Consider the following 25,350-nt stretch of genomic DNA (forward strand, 5'->3'; position numbering starts at 1 on the left):
GGGACCATGGAATCGGGTTTTAATTTTCTTCTACTAATTGAAGGGGGCAGTGAGGGTGGGCAAATATTGATAAATTCATAATGATCCTTAGCTGTGAAATATGCATTTACACTAGCTACTCAGGTGTAGTATTCCCTGATATAATTAATGTGTATCTGAAAATATCATAGATTTCTCACATGTTCCGAAGTTGATCAGTACATTTTACAAACATACCCTGGCCTTTCTAGAGAGTCTGTTCTTACCTATGATTCAAGGTCCAAAAGAACAGTAAAAACTGACTTGAATGGAAAGCTACATTTTCTTTAAATAACTAGCCACTCTTAGTAGGTTTGTGGAATGACTTTTTATTTGCCTTTTCAGCCTATATTCAGTGGAGAGTCTGCACCACCTGTCCCGAATCAGCAAGGAAAAATGCAGTCCTGCTCAAAATGTGGTCGCGTAAACCATTCGGATGCCCGCTTTTGTGATTGGTGTGGGGCCAAGGTAGGCATTCTCGAGCTTTAATAGCATAAAAGATAATGATAACAATAATGCTAATATATGGTTTTCAAATGGTGTTTCATGCCCGATTCCTCTTGTGTATAAGCGCTGTCATAAAGGTTGTTTGTATTACCCAATGTAATGTTGCTCAGTTTTTCAACCTGGAACGAATGAACAGCTAAATTGGACACATCAGGGTTTCAAACTTGCAAATCACAGGCTTGCCCAGTTTAAGGTGCTTATTCGTTGAGCTATTCACTCAAAGCATGTGGCACATTTTTTACCATTTGTAAGATTTAGATGTTTAGGTAATGTTTGGCTGAATTTATCAGATAAAAGTTGAAGATTATAAGCTTAAGGTTAAAAAAGTTTAATTCCTTTCATATTGTGGTGGTTTGAACACTGCTATGCAGTGCAGCAAATGCAGTGTGACAAGGTCCACTGGCTAACGCAGGAGGTGGATTGTGGGTAGCCAAGAGTGCCAGGTACCACTAATCACTGTGTGAGGCTGAAACTATGGTTGGCTTCGGGAGGATCCTCTGGAGATGCACTTGTGATGAACCACAAATGGGATGCGAGCACAGAGGAGTCATGCTGGTTGTTATAGACTTTTATTCAAATAATAAGAGGATTGGAAAATGCCTCGCTGTCCCTGCTCTAGAAGGTATTTCCCTACCTCAACCGAAACTAAGGGTCTTTCCGATGTCAAGATGTCCAAAGCAAAATGTCCTGTGTCTGAAATCCTATTCTGGTCCTCACATTCTAAAAGTAACTCTTAAGATGCTAATGATGATGTCTTTTGCTTGAAAAGTGCACAAATGTTCAAGTTCAACAAAATTAACAACTCTAACAAAAAGGCTTCCACTTAGATGTTACAGTTCCTGGAAATGTCTCCCTTCCCCAGGTTCTTTCCAGCAAAACAAAGGTGCCAACAATATAACCAAGGTCTTTGTAGCTCAAGAAGATAGCTCCCTCTTCCTGATATTTGCAATTTTACTTCACAGACTCGGCTCTGTCTGGTATGTTCTCCTGCCACGGCTGTCACGACCCTCGCCCAAAACCCCCTCTGGCAAACCCATTGGCCAGGTGGAGTCAGGACTCGGGCCTCTAGAGCCTGGCATCCTCTTCAAAAGCCCTCATGGGGCCAGTCCTCGCACCTATGGTGCCAGGCTCATACACCATGAAAAAACAATGTGCTTGGGAACTACTTTATTGTATTGTCAGCCAACATGGAGGCATCCACATAGCTTGGTTTCTAAGAACCAAGCTATGCGGTCTAGTGTTTTGGGTGTGGTAGCCTAGGGACTACTTTTCCTGGACTATTTTGTTGGGGCTATTTAAACCACACCTGAGCAAGACAACACGCTTTGCGTTACTTTGCAGCTTGCAACGTGATGCTCAGCGTGTCCAGCTATTCCCTCGAACCTCGAAAAAGCAGAACCTGCAAGGAGACAAAAGCAACATCATTAGCAGCAGCATCTTACCGGCAGTCTTCATCTTTAAACACTCGCAGATACTGAGAACAGCTTCCTCGAATCTGCATGCCTCCCGGACAGAACGACCTGAAATAGGAAGATAGAGGCAACATTAAAGAAAGCAGTAGAGACATTTACAAATTACGAACTGCTCAAAAGGCTTACCTGGCTGGTCGCCTCTTGGCTGGCACCACTCCAGACATTCCACTTGCGCTGAAGAACACCGCGACCTACAAGGAAGGAAAACACAGGTTAGCAAAGGCAAGACTTCGCAGCGCTGCGCATAGCGCTTACTTACCGCATCATGGCGCTCTTAATGCACCAACGTTTACCAGCGGGGCTCAAGCAAGCCAGTTCGCCGCGCTGAAACTCTGCATACCTAAGGGAGAAAAAAGAGACATTTTAAAGAAAGAAAGGCATGCAGGATAGCAACAAAACTAAAGAACAGCAAAAAGACCTACCTGAATAATATCACACGGGCCGGCTTCAGTGAAGTAACTGGACCGCACTCGCCCATGAAAGACAACGCGCCCCTGCAAAGAAGGCAGGACGGAGAGCACGCCTAATTCTACCACAAGGTGAGGAGAGGGTGCCAGAGGGACTGAAATCATACGGGGGTGGAGGGAGGATACTTACCCCAGTCAGTCAGTCTTGAACACAGTCCTCCTGTATTTTCAGGCAGAACCTTCCCCGCAGACCACATCAGGGCAAAGCTGAGAAGCATACCAGCGAGTAACCCGGCTGGGTGGCGTCCCTGTGGATACCAGGAGAGCGTAACAGGACTTCCTTACACAGTTCACTCAATTTACAATCCCAAGGGCATGGGTCTTACTTAAGATTATTTGCACACATAATTTAGCTTTGCCTGGTTTACTCTCCTGCTAGGACTTTCTTACACAGTTCACTCAATTCACAACCCCAAGGGTATGGGTCCTCCTTAAGATTCTTTTCTCATAATGGCCTCTGCCTGATATCCTCTCCTGGCAGGATTTTATTAAACAATTCACTTTCACTTGCAAACTTGACTTTGGCTGGTATACTCTCCTGCCAGGGCTTTCTCATGTGCTTCACTTCTCACACTTGCAAACTTGACTTTTGTGCGCTTTCTCACATGTTAACACTTTTTCACACTTGGGTGTGGGTTCCAGGTTTGTAAGCCTTTTCTCATTACTTCACTCTTCCAACTGGTTTCTCTTTTCCACAGACATTGGGTCCCCAAGCCGTCCTCACATTCATCAGTTCTAGACCTTTGCACCAGCAGCTCAAATCCCTGCTGTGGGCTTGTTTCCACTTGCTTAGTGCTTCGCATTCCGACGCAATGCTCCGGGCGTAGCGCCTCAGTGTCCCTGGTCCCTGCTATGAGCTCACCGGCTTTGTTCTGTTGCTCCAGAGCTCATTGCAGTCTTCGCTGCTTCCTCTCTCTGGTCGTTGTGGGTGGCTGCCGTTTCTCCTGCTCTATGGTTCCCATGGCGTTGCAGGGGCTTCTCCTCTTCCCTCGCTCCCGATGCTTACACAGAGCTTCTCTCCCAGCCTTATTTCCACAAACACGGTCTCCTCGAGCCGCTTCCTTCTGCATTACCGTCTGCTTCCTCCAGGCTCCCCGAGTCGGGAGTCCTGACTCTCTCTCTCCCTCTCCATGCAGCTGGTGTAATCCTTTTAAATTACCCAGTGTGTGTTAGCCACCCACTGTCAGGATCCCATGGTACTTTACCAAGCTTTCTTACTATGGTACACACCTTAAAGACCCAGTTAGGTTTTAATTTAATTGTTCACAACTAAAACACTTTTATTGGAGGTGCAGGAGGGGTGAACTGTAGGATTATTCAGATAGTGAATGGAAGGGAGTTTAGATATTTAAATGCTGAGGTTAGTGAATGGGATAATGTAATGGAAATGTTTCCTTAACATGGCTTCCATGAAGCCTTTGTTTCCCCAGGGCAAGATGGAGGCTCAGCTCTGCAGCAGTGATTGGAGGAGGTGGTGATTAGGTAGTTTGGAATTCCATTGAGCGTTCTGAACTGCCTTTCATTCTAGTTTCCTAAAGGACAGGCCGCAGTATTTTTAGCTCTGTAATTTAGTTATATAATTCCCTTTTTAAGTCACTTTCAGAAGAAGAAAATCAGAGAAACAAGAAACCACAGAGTCTACAGTGAAGCAAAGCAAGTGCAATCTCTGAGAGCAAAAATACAGATGAAGAAAGCTAAGTGCCACCAGTTTTACCCACTAGAGACTTTTCAATTAATTTGAATTCTGTATTTAAGTAAAGGAGCAGTTTCTTAAGACGTGATTGACGGTAAAACACATATCTTGTATATTTTTAGAAAGTCAATGTTGTGAGCAAGAGACTGTCAGCTGGCGTTTCATAATTGTGTGCGCTCGTGAGATGAGTTTCGAGTCAAGTCGCTGTTCGGGTATTAATAATTAACCTTGCGCACGCTTGGAAATGGTCGCGAGGCTACTAGCACGCACTAATCTATGTAAATATGAATAGTTACGTTAAATAACCTTTTCCCTCTGCCCGGTCTTCGCCGGCCCGCGTTAACGTTAGAGGAAGGTACCAATTAACGTATCTAATGTGCCGCGCGTGAGGAGATGGGTCGTTTCCTACGAAGAGGTTCAAACCGAAATCGCAGCAGCTCTTTGGTTACAGTGAGTAGGCAGCGAAAGAAGGTGAAATTGAGTTAAGCACAGATTCGTCAGATACAAAGAGAAGATTTTGTGAGGAACGTGATGAATTCCTTGCTTGTCTACAAAGTCTCACGGAACCGTTGCAGCAGAGAAGCAGAACGTTTCTGAAGCAGCGTGTTTTGAGGAACAAGAGTTTTGTAACAAACAATTATAGACGTATCAGATAAAGTCACGCACGCGGTCAGTGTTTAGCTGAAGGAGGTGAACTCCGTATTGGTAGAGAGCAGACAACTATACGGAGTAAAAGCAGTACAAGCAAAGATAAGAAATTCCATAAGATTAAAAGTGAGTCACCAGGTGTTTGGTAATCTTCATAAGACTAGAATAGAGACTTTCTGTTAACAGCCGCAAGTCAGCAGCAGAAAGGAAATACAAGCCTATCAGCTAACAAGGCATAGGCAGCAGGTATGGAGGGAAGAGGGTGGCAAGACAAGGTAAATCAGTATGAATTAAGGGGAGAACAGTTAATAACCAGTTGTTGTTAATTTGTAGGTCTTCACAGCCACAGAGCCATCCAGTGCATTCCAGGGGGGCGTCTGAGCGTGCCAGAGAAGACCAGCGTTTTTTATGTTTTCCACTTCCTTTCCATTTTGGGTTTGCCAGCTTGGTAGTAATATCTATTCTAAGACTGTTGGGCACACAGACATAGGGGGTCTGGTGGGCCAGCATCATTCCTGCAGGAAGATTCAAGTCTTGACCTGACACCCACAACCACTCGAGAGCGTCTCCAGCTTTTCGGCATCAGTGATCTGTATCGCGCCAGTCATCTTCCTCGTTCCAGTACTCCCATATCATTGGGAATGATGAGCAGTTCTTGACATGTTATTTTCCATGCAATATTGATGCGTCTGGTATGGGTTCTTTTTAGGAATAGTCATTACTACTCTTTGCCTCTCCCTCATCTCAAGTTTCTGTTACACTGTTTTTCATGTGGTATTGAGGAGGCTGGTGTTGGTTCTTTTTGGAACTAATCCGCACTATTCCTTGCCTCTTGTTCGTTTTAGTTCCTGTCATGCTATTTTCCATGTGGGATTGAGGAATAATGGCTATAAATCTGGCAAAGGCTCGAGGGAGATTGATGCAATATGCCGCCAAGGCATGAAGAAGGCAGGGGACATCCCTAAAAGGGAATGGGGCATATGTGACTTCCTCTGATGATGCCATGTCATACCACTGAGGATCGCTTCCCCTGTGTGGTCCTCCCTCATATTGCCATCCCCTGGCCACAAGAGGAGAGCCTAACTCAGTGATAGGAGTGATGCATCAGATTCATCACTGACTGGAGGCAGGGCTTACCACATGAAGCCATCCTGGAACAGTGTTAGATTAAGATCACTCATTATTGCAGAGAATTTGGTTCAAAGCGATATCCCCTGTCAACCTGTGCTCCAACGAGGTGCACTCTGTATTGAAAACTATGTGGCCAAAAATGGGCTAAGCAGAAGAGCGAGATATGCATTAAGTGCTGCAGCACAGAACTAGGAGATGAGAAAGAGAGAGGGAGCAAAAGAAAGTGAGAGATCTTGATTGCAAGAACTGATGTACTCACAGACTTGCACAGTGTTGCTTCAGTGCATGGGAGTTTGTTGAGGGATGTTTGCCTCTCACCCTGTGGTCTTCTCCCATGGCTGCACAGTGTCAGAATCCAAAATGGCAGAAATCCTTTAGAAAGACTTGGTCCATGGGTACAGAGGTGGCGGGTCTTCAAGAGGCAAGATAACTGCCGAAGGAGAGCGAGTAACCAATCCCCAAGCCTGCATCAAAACTACCTGCAACTAAACCTAATAGACTGTGAGCCAACCCGTGGGAGGGGCCAGGAATATAAAGAAGGAAGGGATTCTATAGACCGGTGTGGGTGTTTGGAGAATGAGCAACTGTCGGGTCTGGATCAATTTAGTTTGGGTCACAGTATGTTTTGTTTATGTTCTGTCAATTATTGGGGGTGATTTAATCTTGGAGTAGCAAACAGTAAGAAGAAAAACATGCTGTAGTTTGTTTAACCTTAACTACAATATATCAGAAGGAGAGCTTCCCAATCTATCATGGTGGAGATGGAACTGAAGACTGATTGGTGGAAAGGTGCTCTTCAAGGCCTCGCATGCTTTCTAAACTGCCTTTCATTGTCCCAAACCTATCAGAAAGGTCCTGTTTTGGTTAAGTTCCAGGTTAGGCCCCAATATGAAAACTTTCCAGATAATTCAACAGCAAGAATCTTTTGAGAAGCTCAGCACAGTGTGGGACAAGAAAACCTGACTTTCTGGTATGAGCACTGCATATCTTTGGGCAATACAAAGCTTTGATTTTGCAACTAAATGTGAAAAAGACTTTAATTATTTAATAATTAATTTTAAGTTTTAGGTTTTTAGTAAGGTATTTAGGTTACTTAAGAAATCTTGTTGATTGCGTAGGGGTGCTTCCGCTCTGTTCTTCAGTACAAGCAAGTGTTAGTTCTAATGTTTTTAAAACAATCTACGATGTGCGGCAAAAGCGAAGAAGCACAATGTTTAAGGAACTCTTCAATCAGTGTCGAGAGAGCGCTTTCCGCTTCATTCATCCGCACCGAAAAGACTTTGGAATCTTTTCCTCAGCAGGATTTAGTGCGCGCAAGGACGCTTGGCCGTAAATCATAGTAACAGGGCATGCGCACGGCTCGTTTTACCTAGTGTTTAGTACTCGACAGTTGCGCAGTACCGCGTCTGGTTGAAACTAGTGTTCCAGGTTGAGACAAGGCCTGGCTATAAGTAGCCTTTCTGGAATGTCACATGCGCAATAATACATGGTGTTTTAAATCAGTATTTCATTCCCTTTCAAGAATTCAGGAGCATGTTGGGCAAGAGACTTTAATGAACTTAAACCAATTACAAACTGTACTACACTCTTTAATACAGGAACGCTCAGAAGTACAAGTTAAATATGAATAATACAAGGAAGTCGAGGAACTTTTTCCTGTGAACTCAATGTTCAGTCAAACTAAAAAGATTAATCCTTTGTGAATTCCATCAGCAGAGAAGGAATACAGGTGCAACCATAAATAAAATTTGAAATACTGTAGCCTACTGGGATATAATTCCTCTATACTCTTCTAAGAGGAAAAAACAGGTATTGTTCACATTTTTAGAAAGGGGAATGAGTATTAAAGGGGAAGCAAGTACATGATCAGATGTAATATTGTTTGTTTTCTCATTTTCTGCAGATGTCCATTCCGCCTGAAGAAGGGAATCTGTTGTATGTTGGTTTCTCCACTTCCCCTTTCCGTTTGAATTTTGGCTGTGTGTAGTTCCAGTTGTTGATCAGACATCCTGAGGGGTCTGTGGGGTTCAGCAGCTCCTGCGGACAAGATTTATCAGGACCGGATGGAATGAAAGGCCAATTTAAGTCTGTCTGAGCTGTTGAATCTTACAGTAAGAAACAATGGAACATTTGGGAGAAATAATTCAGGAGTTGAGGGAGGAGCTTAGGATAACTCATCAAGAGAACACAAAATTAAGTAGGAAGGTGGAGGGGTTGGGAGAAAAGATGTCACAAATTCAGGGGTCTGTGGGGTTGCAGCAGTCCTTGGAGGCAGGGGATGTAGGGAGTGAAATACATCCCCCAATACTGGTTAGGGAAGACTCAGATATTGAAAGAGGAGGTGTAGGTGGGCAGCTGTGGAATGGAAGAAATTTCAATTTTTGGTTTTTTTTTTACTCCATGCGAGTGGCATTTTCTTTGCAGGCCTGAATGTTCCCTGACTGAGGCAACAAAAGTAGCTTTTGTATTGTCTCATATAACTGGGGAGGCAGCTGCTTGGTCTGTTTTGTTAAAGTCTCAGGTGAATCCAATTTTAAAGCAATTTGTTCAATTGTTCAATGTTCAATTTAGGGAGGAATTCAGGAACATGTTTGGTAAAAGGCAGATTTCTCAAGAGGTTGATGGGGAGTTGTTGGAACTTAAGCAGGGGAATCAAGATTTAGTAAGTTGTACCACAAAATTTAGATCTTTAATTTTGGAAAGTGGATGGCTGTAGGAGAAAAGGGCTTCCTTGTTTTACTGAGGGCTACGAGAAGATTTTAAAGATGCCTTGTCTGTTACTGTAGACCGACCCACATCCTGTGATGCATTCATAAACTTGGTCATGCAGGTGGATTACCGTTTGAGAGAGAGGAGGAGTGAGCGTAGAAAAGGTTGGGGTGAGGTCAAGAATTCTCAGCGCTTTGACAGATCCAAGGTTGATGGAATGATTGAGGAGAGAACAAAGGCAACAGATTGGGTTGGAAGAGTGCAAGGACCTTTATCCAAGGAGGAAAGGATAGACAGAGGGCAAATAACTTGCGTTTGTACTGTGGGAGGAGTGGTAATTTCTTAGGGAATTGTCCCTGTACTCCTAAAAGAACTCAATCTTCCAACAACAGATTCCAGCAGGTGGCCAACACTCTTCAGGCTGTGGTTCCGCATATCACTATTAATGTATCCTTGTACTTAAGGGGTACGTTGAAGGGGTCTGGGCCACCTATGATTGATTCTGGTGCAACAGGACACATTATGGATTGAGGATTAGCCAAGTCCTTGGGTATTCCTCTAGTTCAGAAAGGAGTAGTGTGTCGGGTGAGAGCAGTTGATGGTTCTCTATTAACTTCGGGACCTATCACTCATGAAACTGTTCCATTAATGACTATGATAGAAATCAGAGATCATTGCCTTTGAGCAAATGAATTACGGATCATCTTGGGAATGCCATGGTTAACTTTTCACAACCCTGTGAATGGAGCAGGAGAATTTAGGATTTTCAGTCAGAATCTTGTAAAGAACATTGTACTTAGGTGAGGTAGAAAGTGATGATGAGAAGAGAATTGTAGCACTAGCTGATGGTTGTGGAGAAATAATTCCATAGGAGCTCTTATGGAAATTTTGCCAGAGTACTGCTGTGATTTTGTTAATGTTTTTGATGAAGTGAAGGCTGGAGAACTGCCGCCACATAGGTCATATGACTGTAAGATTGATTTAGAGGATGGAACAAAAAGAGAATGAGTATTTGAAGGAGTCTATCGATGAACATTTGAGGAAAGTATTTATCAGACATTCTCAATCACCAGCAGCCTTGCCTCTCTTCTTTGTCCATAAGAAAGAAGGGAAGTTGAGAGCGTGTATTCATTATCGCTCTCTAAACAAGGTCACCATTAAAAATCGATACCCATTACCTTTGATTTCTGAGAAGTTGGATCAGATTCAGGCATCCACTATCTTCACCAAATTAGATTTGAGGGGAGCCTATCATTTAGTCAGGGTCAATGAGGAGGGTGATGAAAGAAAACAGCTTTCAAAACCAGATTCGGATTGTTTGAGTATCAGGTAATGCCATTCGGATTATGTACTGCTCCAGCTGCTTTTCAATTCTTTATTAATGATGTCGTCAGATAATCTTTGGATATTTTCGTTGTTGTCTACATAGATGATATTTTTTTATTTTCCCTCAATCTGAAACAACATCACAATCGTGTAATGCAAGTTTAAAAGAGATTGCAAGACCATAATCTGTTTGCCAAATTGGAAAAAAAGTCCAAATGGTTGAGTTCCTGGGTTTTGTGATTTCTCTCCGAGGATTAGAGATGGATAACAAGAAGGATCAGGCAGTGACGGATTGGCCAACCCCTATAAGAATTAAAGAAATACAAAGTTGCCTAGGATTCGCTAATTTTTACAGGAGATTTATCAAAGATTTCTCATTGATTATTCCACCAATCACTACAATTCTTAAGAAAGAAGTTAAGTTTGTGTTGAGTCAGGAGGCATAAGAAACTTTAAGTACACTGAAAAACTTTTATATCTGGTCCAATTTTGTTGCATCCAGATCCATCTAAGTCTTTTTTGGGTGAAGGTGACGCATCCAATCTAGCTATGGGAGCCATTTTATCATAGCGACATTTAGAGACGAGTCAATTAAATACTGTAGCTTATTTTTCAAGAACATTTTTCAGCGGCAGAGAGTAATTATACTTCGAGGGGATTGGGTCCTCCGATGTATTCCATATCTATGACAGTAATCACCACAGCTGTGCTGGTTCGGAAAATCGTCTGCGTCCTGCGTCGATGACGTCGATGCGCTGCCCACGAGGACCTCCTCCGACGGCCGACGTCACTGGATGTTCTAAGTAGGACGCACGAGTCCCGTAGCCTCAGTTCCGTTTTTTCCACAAACGTGTTCGCTTCGGGAATCTCGGCGCACCTCGACTCTTTGGAGTTTCTGTTTCTCGGTTCTTCGACCCTGTTTGGTATTGTGAAGTCTTTCTTCGTGAGGATGTCTACCTCGTCTTCCACACCGCGTCCGGGCTTTGAGAAGTGCGGGGACTGTGGGTCCAAGATGTGGGTTACGGACTCACACAATGCCTGCCTCTGGTGCCTCGGGGAGGCCCATGACACGAATGACTGTGTCGACTGCCAGTCGCTCAAGTCTAAAGCCTTGTGTGAGCGCGAGAAGAAGTTATCAGTAGGTAAGGTGTCCAAGCCGGAAGTAAAGGTCTGCAGGGCTTTCGACGGACGACTCGAGGGGCAACTCTCCGCGTCGTCGTCGGAAGTCCAGTGGGTCTCGGTCCCAGAGTCGGTCTCGCCACTCCTCTGCCTCTTCGAGGCACTCCCGGAAGCGCCGTCATCGGTTGCCTTCCCCGTCCTCATCCGAGGACTCCGCCTGTCGGCAGATCGCTTACCCCACCAAGCATGCAACGCCGGAGGAGTGGGCTTCCTTCGGGAAGAAAATGTTGGCGATTCTCGAATCGCAGGGCACTGGTCTGTCCGCGTCTCAGAGTGGGGTCGGTCGTGATCAGTCGAGAGACACCGCTCGCATGCCTTCGGGGTCGGGTGGTCGTAACGATTCGCAGGAGAGGTCCCGCTCGGACAAGGGGAATCGTTCTCGTCATGCCCGGTCCAGGTTCCGGTCCTCGACGCGCTCAAGACCGTGTGAACCTGCGGTGTCTTCACGAAAGACGTCGACGCCGGTGGCGCTGAGGCGTCAACTGACTCTTTCGAGGGCCTGCCTTCAAAGAAGTTGTCGACGCCGTCGGGGGACACGCTTGGGGCTCCGGCCTCGCGGACTCTGTCGGCGCTGTCGATGCAGGGCCTGGCGTCGATGCCGATTCACTCGACGCCCTCAACGCCTTTCGAGGCTGTGTCGACAGGGGTACCCCGTGGCTTGGTGGAACCCCCTAGAAAGGCTCTGGCCAAGGTCAAGCATGGCTTTGGTTCACGTTCTGTGCCTTCTTACCGCCATCTGGAGTTTATTTCAGAGGTGGATGAGGGCTCTGATGATGGCATGGTAACTTCTCATGGACAGGCCCAACCCCCGCAGCCCTGAACTAAAACTCAAATGGGACAATGATCTAGGACAGGAATTGACTACCGCAGAATGGGAAAGAGCACTATCGTTCCCTAAAGAGGTTTCCAGGAACTCCAGGTTCAGACTAATCCAGCTTAATGTTCTGTATCGCACATACCTCACCCCACACAGAATTGCCAAGATCTATGATCAACCCCAGCACAGCTGCCCATGGTGCGACAGAGATAAAGCCGACTTAAGGCACATGTTCTGGGAATGCATCAAGGCCCGACACTTATGGGCTGGCGTCGAGAAAACCTGCAGAGACGCGGGCATGTCTAGATACGATTGGACCCCCAAAGAATGCCTCCTGGGTACTTACCCCAGGCTAGCTAAAATCAAGCACACAACAAAGCTTATGGACCTGGCTTGTATCCTCACCAAAAGAACTATCGCTATGGCTTGGAAGAGACCAGATGGCCCACGCTTTCAGGCATGGCGCAACGAGCTTGAACGCTGGGTAGGGGCAGAGACTGTGGCCTGGGAAGAAGGCATCGCCAGATCTCCCGACGACGCGAGTCGAGCATTTGAAGCTTGGAAGACCCTTACATGGGCCCTGCTCCATCCCCCCAATGACGATAAACCTCCTTGAATAACCCTCCCGTAACGTTCTGATTGCTTCTCGATCCAATCACCTCACCAACCCCTCAACATCGCTGATACAAGGTCCTTAGCCCCCCCCTCTTATGACACTTCTACCTCCACTATTCCTGTGAGTCCCCCCCTCAAATGATTTTGCTTGAACGTTGGAGACTTTTGTTGTTGTTTCCTCTTTTTGTTTGGTCCGGAAAGGTATTGTTTTTAACTTTTCCTGTTTATTAACGATTTGTCTTGCTACCACATTTACTTGCATTACAGTTGGCAATCATCCCTTGTTACCCTTGTACCTGCTTTAAATGCCAATAAAGATATTTAAAAATTATAAAAAACTGATGATGGCATGGTGCCTGACACGGTGCCAGACGAGATTTTCTCGGGCCATAGCCAATTTGAGGACCTGAGGCAATCCCTACATGATGCTAGTGGGCTGGACACCTCTCGGGAGGTGGAGTTTTGTAGGCCTGAGCCTGGCACTCATGCCGACTCCTCGTACCGGCGCCTTATGCCAAGGGTCACCGAGTACTTGGGATGGTGTGCTCCCCCGGGGGAGTTTGTTCAGGATGACCTTACAGATATCCTCGACCTTGGTCCACCAACTGAACCGGTAATGCTGTTTCATATGGCTCTAAAGAGGAGGATGGCAGCGGCTTGGACTGCTCCCGAGAGTCTCCTGGCAGTGGGCAAGTCTTTGCCGCGAAAATACCGCCCAGCCTGTAGCGACCCCTGCTACTTGTCCAAGCACCCTACTCCGGAGAGTTTGGTGGTGCAGGCGGCTACGGCCCCGGCAAAGCAAGCGTCGTACCCTATCATCCCTCCTGATAGGGACGACAAGCGTTTTGACGGCTGGGCGAAGAAAGTGTTTTCTGCAGGGGGTATGGCGCTTCAGGCGGCCAACTCCATATGTGCCTTGTCACGTTTCATGAACTGTGGAACTGTGTTTCCTTGGCGGCTGAATATATTGCCGAAGGAGACGAACGGGATGGTTTCCTTGCCATGGTTCAGCATGGCAAGGATTCCATGTGTGAGGCCGTTCAGTCGGGTTTGGACATGGCAGATTGCGTCAGCCGGTCCATGGCGTCGAGCACCGTGATACGCAGGTTTGCGTGGTTGCGGAAGTCGGGGTTTGCTCCTGATGTGCAGGCCCGGCTCCTCAACATGCCCTTTGACGAGGAACATCTTTTTGGCAGCAAGGCTGACGAGAGCCTTGAGAGGTTGCAGATCTCCAAAGCTGCAGTAAAGTCGTTGGGCGCTGCAGTTCGACAACCTCTGCCTTTTCGTCCTAGAGGACAGCAATGGAGGGGAGGTTCCTTTCGTTATTACTCATCCTTTGGTAAAGTGAGAGGAGCTGCCAGTCAAAGGGGCCACCGTAGGAGTGCCAAAGGTGGAAAACAAGGTACTCGAGGTGCCAAGACCGCTCGGGTTGTTGCCTCTTTGCCATCAGGCAACGCCGCAGCCGCTTCAGCTCAGTCATGAGGCCATGTCCTATGGTTCGCCAGTTGGGGTAAGGCTGGCACAGCATCTTGCAATGTGGCGCACTATTACTTCAGATGTGTGGGTTCTGGAGATCATAACCCACGGCTACTGTCTTCGTTTCCAGCAGAGGCCTCAAGACAATCCACCGGGGAATCTCTTTGAAGAGTCCAGATCCACTCCTTGCGCAGGAAATTCAATCCCTGCTAGAGAAAGGCGCCATAGAACTGGTGCCTGTAGCGGAGAGGAACAAGGGATGGTATTCCCCTTATTTTTTGATTTCCAAGAAAGACGGGGGATTGAGACCCATCATGGACTTGTGCGGTTTGAACAAACTCCTCAAGAAGGACAAGTTCAAGATGGTTACTCTCTCTCAAGTCCTCCAGCCCCTTCAACTTCAGAACTGGTTTGTGTCTCTCGACCTCAAGGACGCTTATTTTCATGTGCCGATACACCCAAAGCACAAGAAGTACTAGAGGTTCGCGGTTGGCGACTCGCACTTTCAGTTTTGGGTCCTGCCGTTTGGATTGACCTCCACCCCGAGGGTCTTCACCAAGCTCATGGTAGTGGTGGCAGCGCACCTCAGGAAAGGGGGGATTCACGTCTACCCCTACCTGGACGATTGCTTGATCAAGGTGCGCTCTCCCGAGCAAGTCTTGGATCATCTGTCAGTCACCTGCCATTCCCTCCACAAGGTGGGCTTCTCCCTCAACTTAAAGAAGTCTCATTTGACACCAACTTGGAGGCTCCAGTACATCGGAGCAGTGCTCGAAACATCCCTGGGGCAGTGTTTTCCTCCCCAGGTGAGGACTCATCACATTCAGCAGATGGTGCACAAGTTTCAACTTGCCCAGAGTCTCCCAGCGTTCGAGTTCTTGAGATTGCTCGGCCTCATGGCATCCTGCATGCTTCTGGTGCCAGAGGCCAGGTTGCGGATGAGATCTTTGCAATGGGCACTCAAGCTCCAGTGGTCTCAGTCCTCCGGCAGGATGTCGGACCCTGTTAAGGTGCCGTCCTCGGTCGCCCAGGACCTTCTGTGGTGAGCCGACGAAGGCAATCTGATGAGGGGGGCTCCGTTTTGGCTGCCCTGGCCGGAGGTGATGATCGTGACGGACGCATCCCTCATGGGATGGGGAGCTCATGTCAACGAGTTGACAGTCAGCGGTCGTTGAACTCCGTCAGAGTCCAGACTCCATATCAATCTGTTGGAGCTTAGGCCCGTCAGGCTAGCCCTGAAGGCTTTTCTGCCGACTGTGCGAGGAAAGAATGTCCTGATCTTGACGGACAACACGGTGGCCATGCACTACCTCAACAAAAAGGAGCGGGGGGGGCAGGGTCACTTCCCTTGTGCAGGGAGGCGACGCAGCTCTGGTTCTGGGCAATCCAGCAGGAAGTTTCGATCTCGGCAGTTCATCTGGCCGGAGACGAAAATGAGACGGCGGACGCTCTGAGCAGGCAGAGCGCGATCGCTCACGAGTGGGAGTTGGCTCAGGGGATTCTCCTGGAGATCTTCGCCCTTTGGGGGACCTCTCAAGTGGATCTCTTTGCCTCCAGTGTCAACCAAAAGTGCGAGAGGTTCTGCTTGCAGGAATTTCCTCCAAATGGAGCCTTGGGAGACGCGTTCGTGGTGGAGTGGTCATTCCCACTGCTGTACGCGTTTCCTCCAGTCCCCGTCATCCCGCAAGTACTGCGGAGGTTCGGTTCCCGGATGATCCTCATTGCTCTGCCATGGGCCCGGAGGACATGGTACCCGGACCTTCTCGACTTGTCCATCTGCCCTCTACGTCGTCTTCCCTACCGAGACGATCTGCTCTCACGGGAGGGGAGGTCAGGTTCTCCATCCAGAGGTCAGATCCCTCATCCTTCAAGCTTGGTTTCTGAAAGGTTGAGGTATAAGGATTGGGACCTCCCTGAAGACGTGATGGAGGTGTTGCTCTCGGCCAGACGGCCCGCAACTAAGTCCCTGTACCGTTGCCGCAAGTTCTGCGACTGGTGTAGAGTTAAGAATGTGGATCCTTTTGCATGTGACATTCCCATGGTTCTGTCTTTTTTGCTTTCTTTGGCCCACAGGGGCCTTCAAGTGGGTACCATTAAAGGTTACCTGGCAGCGCTGTCCATATTTAAGCGCTCGTCTGAAGAGTGTTCCTATTTTAAAATTCCTTTAATTTCTCAATTTCTGAAAGGGCTCACTAATGTATTCCCTCCGTCACCTTTCCAGGTGCCCGGTTGGGATTTGAACCTTGTTCTCAAGTTTCTGATGGGTGCTCCGTTTGAGCCTTTGCATTCTTGCCCTTTGAGACTGTTAACTCTTAAAACTGTGTTTTTGGTTGCGGTCACTCCCGCTCGCAGAGTGAGTGAGTTACAGACACTTTTAGTTAAGCCACCCTTCACTGTGTTTCATAAGGACAGGGTTGTCCTTAGATTTCGTCCTTCATTTCTTCCGAAGGTGGTGTCGGAATTTCATTTAGACCAGAAGGTTGTTCTTCTGGCGTTTTATCCTCCTCCACATCCTGGTAAGGAAGAGGAGAGGCTCCCTAGGCTTGATCCTAGGAGAGCGTTAAGCTTTTATATTTCACGCATGTCCCGGGTCAGAGTGGACAATCAACTCTTCATTGGTTACGCTGGAAAGCGTTTGGGACAAGCGGTGACGAAACAGACTGTCTCGCTGGATTATTTTGGCTATCTGAGTGTTACCGCTTGGCGGGTAAGGACTCACTGGTAGGCTTACGAGCCCATTCTACCAGGGGTATGGCTGCCTCTACTGCCCTGCACAGGGGTGTTCCTATTCGTAACATCTGTGATGCAGCCACCTGGGCTTCGGTACATACTTTTGTACGTCACTACTCCCTCGATTCCATCCGGGGGCAGGATCTGGCCTTTGGCAAGGCGGTCCTTTACTCCGCAATTTTATTGGGCATGCTAAATTTCTGTTTTCTAAATTCTTTTCCCACCTCCTTGCATTGGTACTGCTTTGGGAGTCTGTCATAGATATGGAATACGTCGGAGGACCCAATCCCCTCTAAGAACAAGTTACTCTCTTACCTGGTAACGTTCTTTCGATGGGATGGTCTGACGACTTATTCCATATCGCTCCCTCCCTGCCTTCCCCGCTACAGAATTTCTTGTGCGATTGCAGCTTACGTTTCCGCAAGGCTTTGTGTGTCAGACTGGCAGAAGACTGGTGGCACACGATCTGGGAAAAAACTACAACTGAGGCTACGGGCTTCGTGCGTCCTACTTATAACATCCAGTGACGTCGGCCGTCGGAGGAGGTCCTCGAGGGCGGCGTATCGACGCAGGACGCAGACGCCGAAGATTTTCCAAAGCAGCACAGCTGTGGTGATTACTGTCATAGATATGGAATATGTCGTCGGACCATCCCATCGAAAGAACGTTACTAGGTAAGAGAGTAACTTGTTCAATCATGGATAGAGAGTTGCTAGCAATCAAGCAGCCTTTGGAGATTGGGGGCATTACCTGATGGGTTCTCGACATACCGTCACTGTACTCGCCCACCATCAGAATTTACTTTTCCTTAAGTCAGCCAAAACACTAACTCCTAGGCAACTACGATGGTCTGTTTTTTTTTGTTCCGTTTCTTTTAATATGTGTATTTTAAACCAGTTGCACAGGTGAAAACAATACAGGCCTATATGACACATGTAATGACCCCAATTCCAAGTAAGTCAGACTGAGCAAGCATGGTCCGGAGACCCCGAAGCTCTCACCTCCCCAGATCTGCCCCCTCCTCTCCAGCTCAACTCTCTTCCTGGCCCGGTAGAGCGGGTGCATCCGTGAGTAGCTCACTGCCTGAGTGTATGGCCCTTCACACTGACTGGGGTTTGTGGGTCATCGTCTGGAAGTTCTGATCATAGTCTAGGATTGGGGCCCATATGTCTGCAATTCGTTGTAAAAGTCCTGCCTTGGCTTCGTAACTTTTTCTGCGAGCAAAATATCCCAGAGTTTTATCCACCAAAATGTCATTGAGGGGCCCTCTGCAGTCGTCCATGTAGGGACTATTGTAATTTTCCCGGCCAGTAGGAGTTGCGTAAAAAGTTAGGCTGTTCTCCCAGATCTCAGAAAGCCTCTGGTGCTAGGGTGCCTAGCAGGATGGTTTCTGGCTCCCGGGGATCACCACCTGGGTAATATCTTCTATAGTAGAAATGCACTGGACCCAGAAAGATTGTACGGTTGGGCACAACCACCACATCTGACGTGGCTGTCCACACCGGTGCAGAAATTGGGGGTCAAGGGATCGGTTAAAGTGATTCAGGCGTAGTGGAGGGTTGTACCATCTCAGAAGCAGTTTATGGGCACATTCCCGGTTAGTGATGGAGAAGGGGGAGGAACGAGTTTTAGACCATATGTCCACCGACGTTTCCAGGGGATGCCCGAAGTCTGTCTCCCATTGTGCCATGCAGGGGGCTCTTGTGGTGAGCATATCCTCCTGTAACAGTTTGTTGAGTGTGGAGATGTGTCTCCGAAGCGGCGGATCCTTTAGGGTAAGCTCAAGAGGGGCAGGGGCACGTATCGCTGCTCGACAAGTTTGTGGATGGGAGCACCAGTGTCGAAGTTGCGCATAAGAGAACCTGCCTGTTTTCGTTAGGTGAAAGGCTGCTTTGCATTGTTCAAAGGAACGGGGCTGGTCATTCTCGAAGAGTTGTCCCAGGGATTCAAGGCCCCCTGCCATCCAGTTTTTGAAGTTTAGCAGTTGGGACCCCGGAGAGAAGGCTGGGTTATGGAAGATCAGGGAGGAAGGACCCAATCCACGTGGGGTGCATTTATGTTTTAATGCTCAGTCCCACGTTTTAAGGGTGCGTTTAATGGAGGTCAAGATCCCAGCCCAGGTTTGGCGTAGTGGAGACGGGGCGTGTGGAAGAAAGCGAAGGTGGAGAGTGAGGTGGGATTGCTCTAGCTCTACCCATTTCGGGCGTCCAGAGGTTATGACCCATGCCTGTACATGCGCCAGTTGTAATGCTACTTGGTATCTACGTAGGTCGAGGACCCCCATGCCTCCCAATCTAGAGCTGCCCATCATGACCTTTTGGGAGATTCTCGCCTTCCTACCTTTCCAGATAAACCAAAGCATTTTTCTCTGCATACGTAGGAGGGGCGGCAGTGGGATCGTGGTTGGGAGGGAGGAACAGGCATATAGGAATTGTGGAAGGAGGTTCATTTTACAGGCAGTGATTCACCCAATTAGCGAGATCTCTTGTGAGGACCATCGTTCGAGATCTCTCTCTAGCTCTTTAAAGAGCGGGGGAGGAGGGGCGAGGAGTTCAACAGGTATATGTCTCTAGGACGGGCCGGGGTAGGTAATAGATTTCTTGCTCCATTGGATCGGGCATAGTGGTTCTAAGATATCCCATTCCCCAGGTTCCAGGCCTATCCCTAAGGCAGATGTTTCCTGAAATTGATGGCAAAACCCGCCACCCTCCCAAATCTGCGGAGCTCTGTAAGGGCTGACGTTAATGAAGGGCGAATGTTTGTTATGGATAGCAGCACATCATCAGCATAGAGTGAAATCTTATGCTGGGAGCTGCCGATGGGTTGGCCTATGATGCCCTGGTCCAACTGAACCCCGAACCCACTGGGCGAATGACTCCATTACCAGAGCAAATAGAAGAGGGGACAAGGGACAACCCTGCCTGGTTTCACAGGTTAAGGGGATTGGACAGATTGGAGTTGACCCGGAGGAGTGTCTTGGGGGACTGATAGTTTGCCAGGACGAGTTTCCGGAAGTTTGGGCCAAAATGAAAGGCTTCTAGGGTAAGTTGTAGAAAGGCCCAGTCTACTTTATCAAAGGCTTTGGAAGCGTCCAGAGCCAACGATACCAATTTATGCGAGTCTTGGCCTGCGATATCCACTAGATTCAGGGCCCTACGAATGTTATCCCCAGTTGACCTATGCATTATGAAGCCCGTTTGATCAAGACATTCGCTAAGCGATTTGCTAAGATTTTTGAGTAGATGTTGGCATAGATGTTAAGCAGGGAAATGGGCATATACGAACAATTTTCTCTGTGGTCTTTGCTAGGTTTAAGCAAAAGGATGGTTATCGATTCTTGCATTGATGGAGTGATGGACCCCGAAATACCAAATTAATTCAAGAGGGCGGTTAACAGGGCTACTGGTTGGGGGCGAAACACTTATAAAATCTTGTTGTGAACGCATCTGGGCCTGGAGCTCTAGGTTTGAGGGACTTAATGGCTGCCTCGACCTCCTCACCTGTGATTGGGGTGTCCAGACCCTCTGTCGGGTTCCTCGAGTTGTGGAAGAGCGGCACCCTGTAGGTACCTCTGTTCTGTTCTGTTCTGTTTTGACCTGGGGCGACGCCGACATTGTCTCGGAAAGATGGGCCGCTGCCAGTCATAGTTTATTTTGCTCAGCATACTGGGCCTTGCCCTGGGGATCGCCTAGCCTACTATAGTGTTCTTCCTCTTTGTCTTAGCCAATTTCTCCACCAGGAGTCTATTTGCTTTGTTGTTAATAGCATAGTAGCCCTGCTTGGATTTAGCCAGTAGATGCACTTTTTCCTCTGCATAATGGGCCTCCAACTTCCTCTGGGGCGTTTGTAGGTTGCGTTGGGTCCTCGGGAACCAGCCTTCGCGTTTATGAAGGACTTCGGCTTTCTGGACCTTTTCCATACAGGGTTTGTCGTTTGCGTTTATGGAAAGCTGCCCCATGCACGATTAGTTCCCTCCAGACTACTGCTTTCATAGCGTCCCATGTGTTAGCTGGGAAGTGTCTTCAGTCGGGTTTTCCCGGAAAAAGTTCCTGATCACTGTGACTATGGAATCTCTTAATGGCATTTCATTCAGGATGGGGTCAGATAGGATCCAAAGGCGCCGAGAGGGTGGATCAGGGTCATGGGCTCTGAGGATCAGTATAACTGGAGCATGGTCAGAGAGTACCTTCATTCCTATGGTCACATTGTCAACAAAGGCAAGGATTTGTGGAGAGGCCACTAAGAGATCAATTAGAGAGAAGGTCCTGTGCACATGTGAGAAGGAAGAGAAGTCCTTTTCGCCGGGGTGAAGCACCATCCACGTGTACACTACTACCCCCAACGTTCGCAACAGCTGAAGAAGGCTTGTAGCAAGTTTAAAGTCTCTGGGGGTGTAGAGTGCAATCTGTCCCATGCGGGGTCCAGGACCCCGTTGAAGTCTCCTCCTATGATGAGTTGGCCTTCAACAAAGGGGAGGAGGGCTTCACCCAGTGCTTCGTAGAATGCCTCCTGTCATTCATTGGGGGTGTAAACCGAGACAAGGGAGTAAAGTTGTCTGCCTTTTACTGCCGTATAGCGGCCCTCTGGGCACAATAGTGTTTCTAGTTTCTGTGGTCGCACATTTTTGGTGAAAAGGTTGGCTGTACCCCCTTTTTTTGGTTCCATTAGAGGCCAGATATTGGAGCGGGACATTTCTATTGCGAAGGCGTGTGAAATCCGCAGGCATTAGGTGTGTTTCTTGCAAGAAGACCACCGAGCTTTCCATATCCTGAAGCCGTTTCAGTGCTGATTTCCATTTGGAGGGGGGAGTTCAGGCCTTTAATATTCAGTGAGGTAAACTGCAGTTTCTGGTGTGGTGGGGGAATCCCTGAGGCGTCAGTGTTTCCTGGTTGCAGGGTCCGGGCCGGGTGTGACTCAGTCGCCATTCAGGGGTTTTGTTATCTTGTTATCATAGTGCAACCAGGGGTTTAACATGAGCTTCCAACGTGAAGCCCTAACGGCAAACTTGTGGGAAGCCGAACTTTCTCTGTCGGCGTGTCCCTTAGCCAACTGGGCTAAAACTGTTTGTTATTCACTCCAAGGGGTTTCAGGTGACATCCACCTCGGAGTCAGGCATGGTCCATGCAAAGCCCCTTCAGGTAGGTAACTCTTATGTGTTCCCAAGTGTGTCAGTGATTACTGATCCGACCAAGTGAAGACCTCTGGTTTGAAAGAGCCGGTGGTCAGGACACTGGTCGCTATTAACTTGTAGTCTGTTGGATCTCAGCGGGGGTTCACCTCGCATTCCGCCCTTTCTGGACCTTTGTCCAGGTCGTGCGCTTCAGTTTTGGGGGGAGTTCTTCAGAACCTCCTGCTGGCGAATCAAGTAAGGCTCCATACCTCTTTTTTGGCGAATTGGGACGCAGGATCGAGTCAGCATTTTCCAGATGAGCAATCGTCCGGGTAACCCCTTTGTAAGAGAATTGGAGAGCACTAGGGAATAGCCACTGATATTTGATGTGTTGGTCCCGAAGGAATAGAGTGAAGGGCGTCGGGGTCCTCCGCTTCTGAATCGTTGCTATTGCAAGGTCATGGAAGATTTGGAGGGGGGCCCCTTGAAAGGTTAGGTTGTCTTGGGAGCGACCTATCGCCATAATAGCTTCCTTGGTCATGAAAAAATTGACCCGGGTAATAACATCTGGGGGGTGGGGGAGGAGTCGGAGGCCACCCCCTGCCGGGGTCGAATTCTGTGAGTACAGTCTAAAATGAGTTGGGATTTATCCAGGTGTGGCAAAAGGGTTTCAAAAAGGTCTCCCACATATTCCGCCAGGTTTTGGTCTGGGACCGAGGAGGGGACCCCCCGAATACATAGATTGTTTTGGCGAGCTCTATTTTCAAGAACCTCTTCTTTGTATTCCAGGGTCTCGCTTTTGTTCAGTAGGGACTAGATTGTGTGTTGTACTTCCAGGAGCGTCGCCAAATGTTCTTGGTTCAAGTCTTCCACTTCCCTCGCCCTCTGTTCCACTTCCACAACTCTGTTCTGTCTGTTCAGGTTTGGTGGTAAGTTCTGCCATCCAAGATCGAAATTTGGATTTGATGTCCAGCATCAAAAACAAAACAAAAAGGCACATAGACTCGCACAACAGTACACGACGACTACCGGCTGCAAACACCCCAGGCCCAGCCAACAAACCCACCAGGCTGCGGCCGCCAACAGCACATCACTGCTCTCTTGCACTTGTCCTGCTTACTCCCACCAACTCAACCTCCCCTACTCTTTCAGAGCCACCAGAGCGCCAGGGGACCACTACGGTGGTGATAGTGCGGGTACAAATGTCCTTTAACATTAACATAAAGGCTTGTATGTCACCCTTAGTTGCCAGCTGAGCAGCACTGTCCGAGGAAGGTTGAGGCAGGGATTTTGGTGTTTCTGGCTTTTTCCCCTTGTCGGACGGTAGCAGCATGGTAGTGATGTCAGCACTATTCAAGGACTTGAGGTGTTTGGCCATTGCTGCTGGAACTTGGGACGTCTCGTTTTGCTCCCTTTGAGCTATGGTACGCAGGAGAAAAAGAGGAAGTCTTCGAGAGCGTGACCGGGTTGCCTTCTTGGCCACACCGAAGTGGCTCCCTGGAAACAAGTCCAAAGCAAAGCTGAGATGAGTGCTGGCACCTTGCCTCAATTCACCTCGGCCTAATGGGTGTCGTGCCTTCCTTATTGTAGTGGGGCTGGGGGCCGGGAATGATTGTGTCCAGAGATGTTCTATAGGAATAGTGTTTCAGTGCATGGCTGTCACCCTCCATTCAAGGTGCAGAGAAACACCTTAGGTAGGCCACTGTATCCGTATCAGGGACAATAAGGGCAACCGCTAAATTGGCGTGGCGGATAGCTCAACACGGTGTAGGCCAGTTGGTGTGTTGCAGCAGAAAAAGGTTAGGTAGGGGGCTTCAAAGGATCAAATCCCTCCTGCGCGTTAGAAAGAGCTAGCTGGGCAAGGAGCTAAGTGATTGGAGTGAACCAGCCGGGTAGCCGAGTTAATCTTTATTGTTTAGGGTGCTCAGGGAGCAGGGTCCATACCTTGGTGTGGCATTGGAGGCCTGAAGTCCCTCGTGGTTCCGTGTCAGTGCATGAGGACCTCGTAATACAATGGCCCCAGCAGATGATGCAATGCCGGGTCTGCCTTGGCTGCCGGCTGATGGAGGGTGCCCCAGGGGGAGGCGGCCGTCTGGCAGGATGCTGGTCTCGGAGGTGGTCCGGAGAGGCAAGTCCCAGATAGTAGGCGCCCCTTGAATGCAGAGGCAAACACTCTGTGACTGTGTTGCGTGGCGCGGGGGAGGGTTTATCCCCGCGATGTCTGCAGGGTCCGACGCACCTCGGTCACCACAAGAGAGCTGCTGCTGGAGCTGTAGGCCCATCGGGTCGAAGATGGCTGTCGGGAGGTATGGAGCTTGGTGATGGGCTAATACGTTGAGGCGTTCTACTAGCTAGTAGTCTCCACCTCTGCCAGGGCTCCTGCCCGCGGGCCAAAGCAACAAGGATTTCTCTCCCACAGGGTCATCCGCTGGTGCGGTTTATGCTCTGGAATGGCCGCAGTGATAGCTGGCAGGGTGGTTCGGCAGCAGGGAGCTGGGGCCTCCCCCTAGGACTCCACTACGCTGAGACGGCTGGGCTCGGGATCAAGTCTCTCCCTCTTCTCTTCCCGCGACACATGTCTGCCATCTTACAATACACGGAGGCTGATCACGTTAGAGATCAGCTGTTATCGGGTAACGGGAGCGTGTTGTTGGCTTAATCTGCCACCATCTGTGCTCCAGGAGTTCCAATCCTCAAAAGTCTCTCACTTGGCTGGTTTCATCATCGGGAACAGTATCATAGCTGTTGTAACGACAGGCTTCGCATGGAGGCCATTAATGGAGCAGCCGCATTGATGGCGCTCCAGGCCACGCCCCCATGGTCTCTGTATTTACTGATTTTGATTTTGTCGTGACTTTGAGACCAGGGAAATTGAATGGGAAGGCTGACACGCTTTCTAGGCAATATCTGGGAAGTGAGCGAGAATTGGAAATAAGTCCTAAACCTTTGATTTGTGAATGAACATTTCATCTCAGCTTATGTTTCAGGGGAAGGAGGTCTTTACTAGCAGATTAAACAGAGTTTGACTATGGATCAGATGAACGATTGGGTATTTCTTGATCCTGCCTGATCTGTTTTGGAAGGTTTACCATATGTTGGTTCAAAGTTGTTTCTTCCAAATAAAGCTCTGCGAGAAAAAATGATCAAGGAATGCCATGACTTTATTTTGGCTGGTCATCCTGGGTTCCGTAAGACGGAGTTGGTACAAAGACATTTTTGGTGGGAAAACATGAAAGAAGACACATTGGAGTTTGTGAAAACCTGCGAAACATGCGCTAAAGCTAAAATTGCTGTTGGAAAGCCTGCTGGACTATTATAACCTTTACGAATAACTCCACAGCCGTGGCATACAGTTTCATTAGATTTTATTGTAGATCTATCTAGGGATCAGGGTTGTTCAACCATACATGTAGTTGTGGATTGTTTCACTTAAGAAAGTCACTTTATACTTC

The 25,350-nt window shown here is 48.2% G+C and overlaps 1 protein-coding gene across 2 annotated transcripts in view; it reads left to right on the forward strand.

The window, feature by feature from the left end:
* The window catches only part of DZANK1 (double zinc ribbon and ankyrin repeat domains 1), a 1,110,268-nt gene that overhangs the window by 553,511 nt on the left and 531,407 nt on the right, over positions 1-25,350 (forward strand). For both annotated transcript variants that reach the window (XM_069607537.1, XM_069607538.1), the window contains exon 11: positions 364-486. In XM_069607537.1, coding sequence (XP_069463638.1) covers positions 364-486 — 123 coding nt within the window. The remainder of the gene's footprint in view (positions 1-363; positions 487-25,350) is intronic.

Source organism: Ambystoma mexicanum, chromosome 4q (assembly GCF_040938575.1).
Source record: "Ambystoma mexicanum isolate Mex_15411 chromosome 4q, UKY_AmexF1_1, whole genome shotgun sequence".
Lineage (NCBI taxonomy): Eukaryota > Metazoa > Chordata > Amphibia > Caudata > Ambystomatidae > Ambystoma > Ambystoma mexicanum.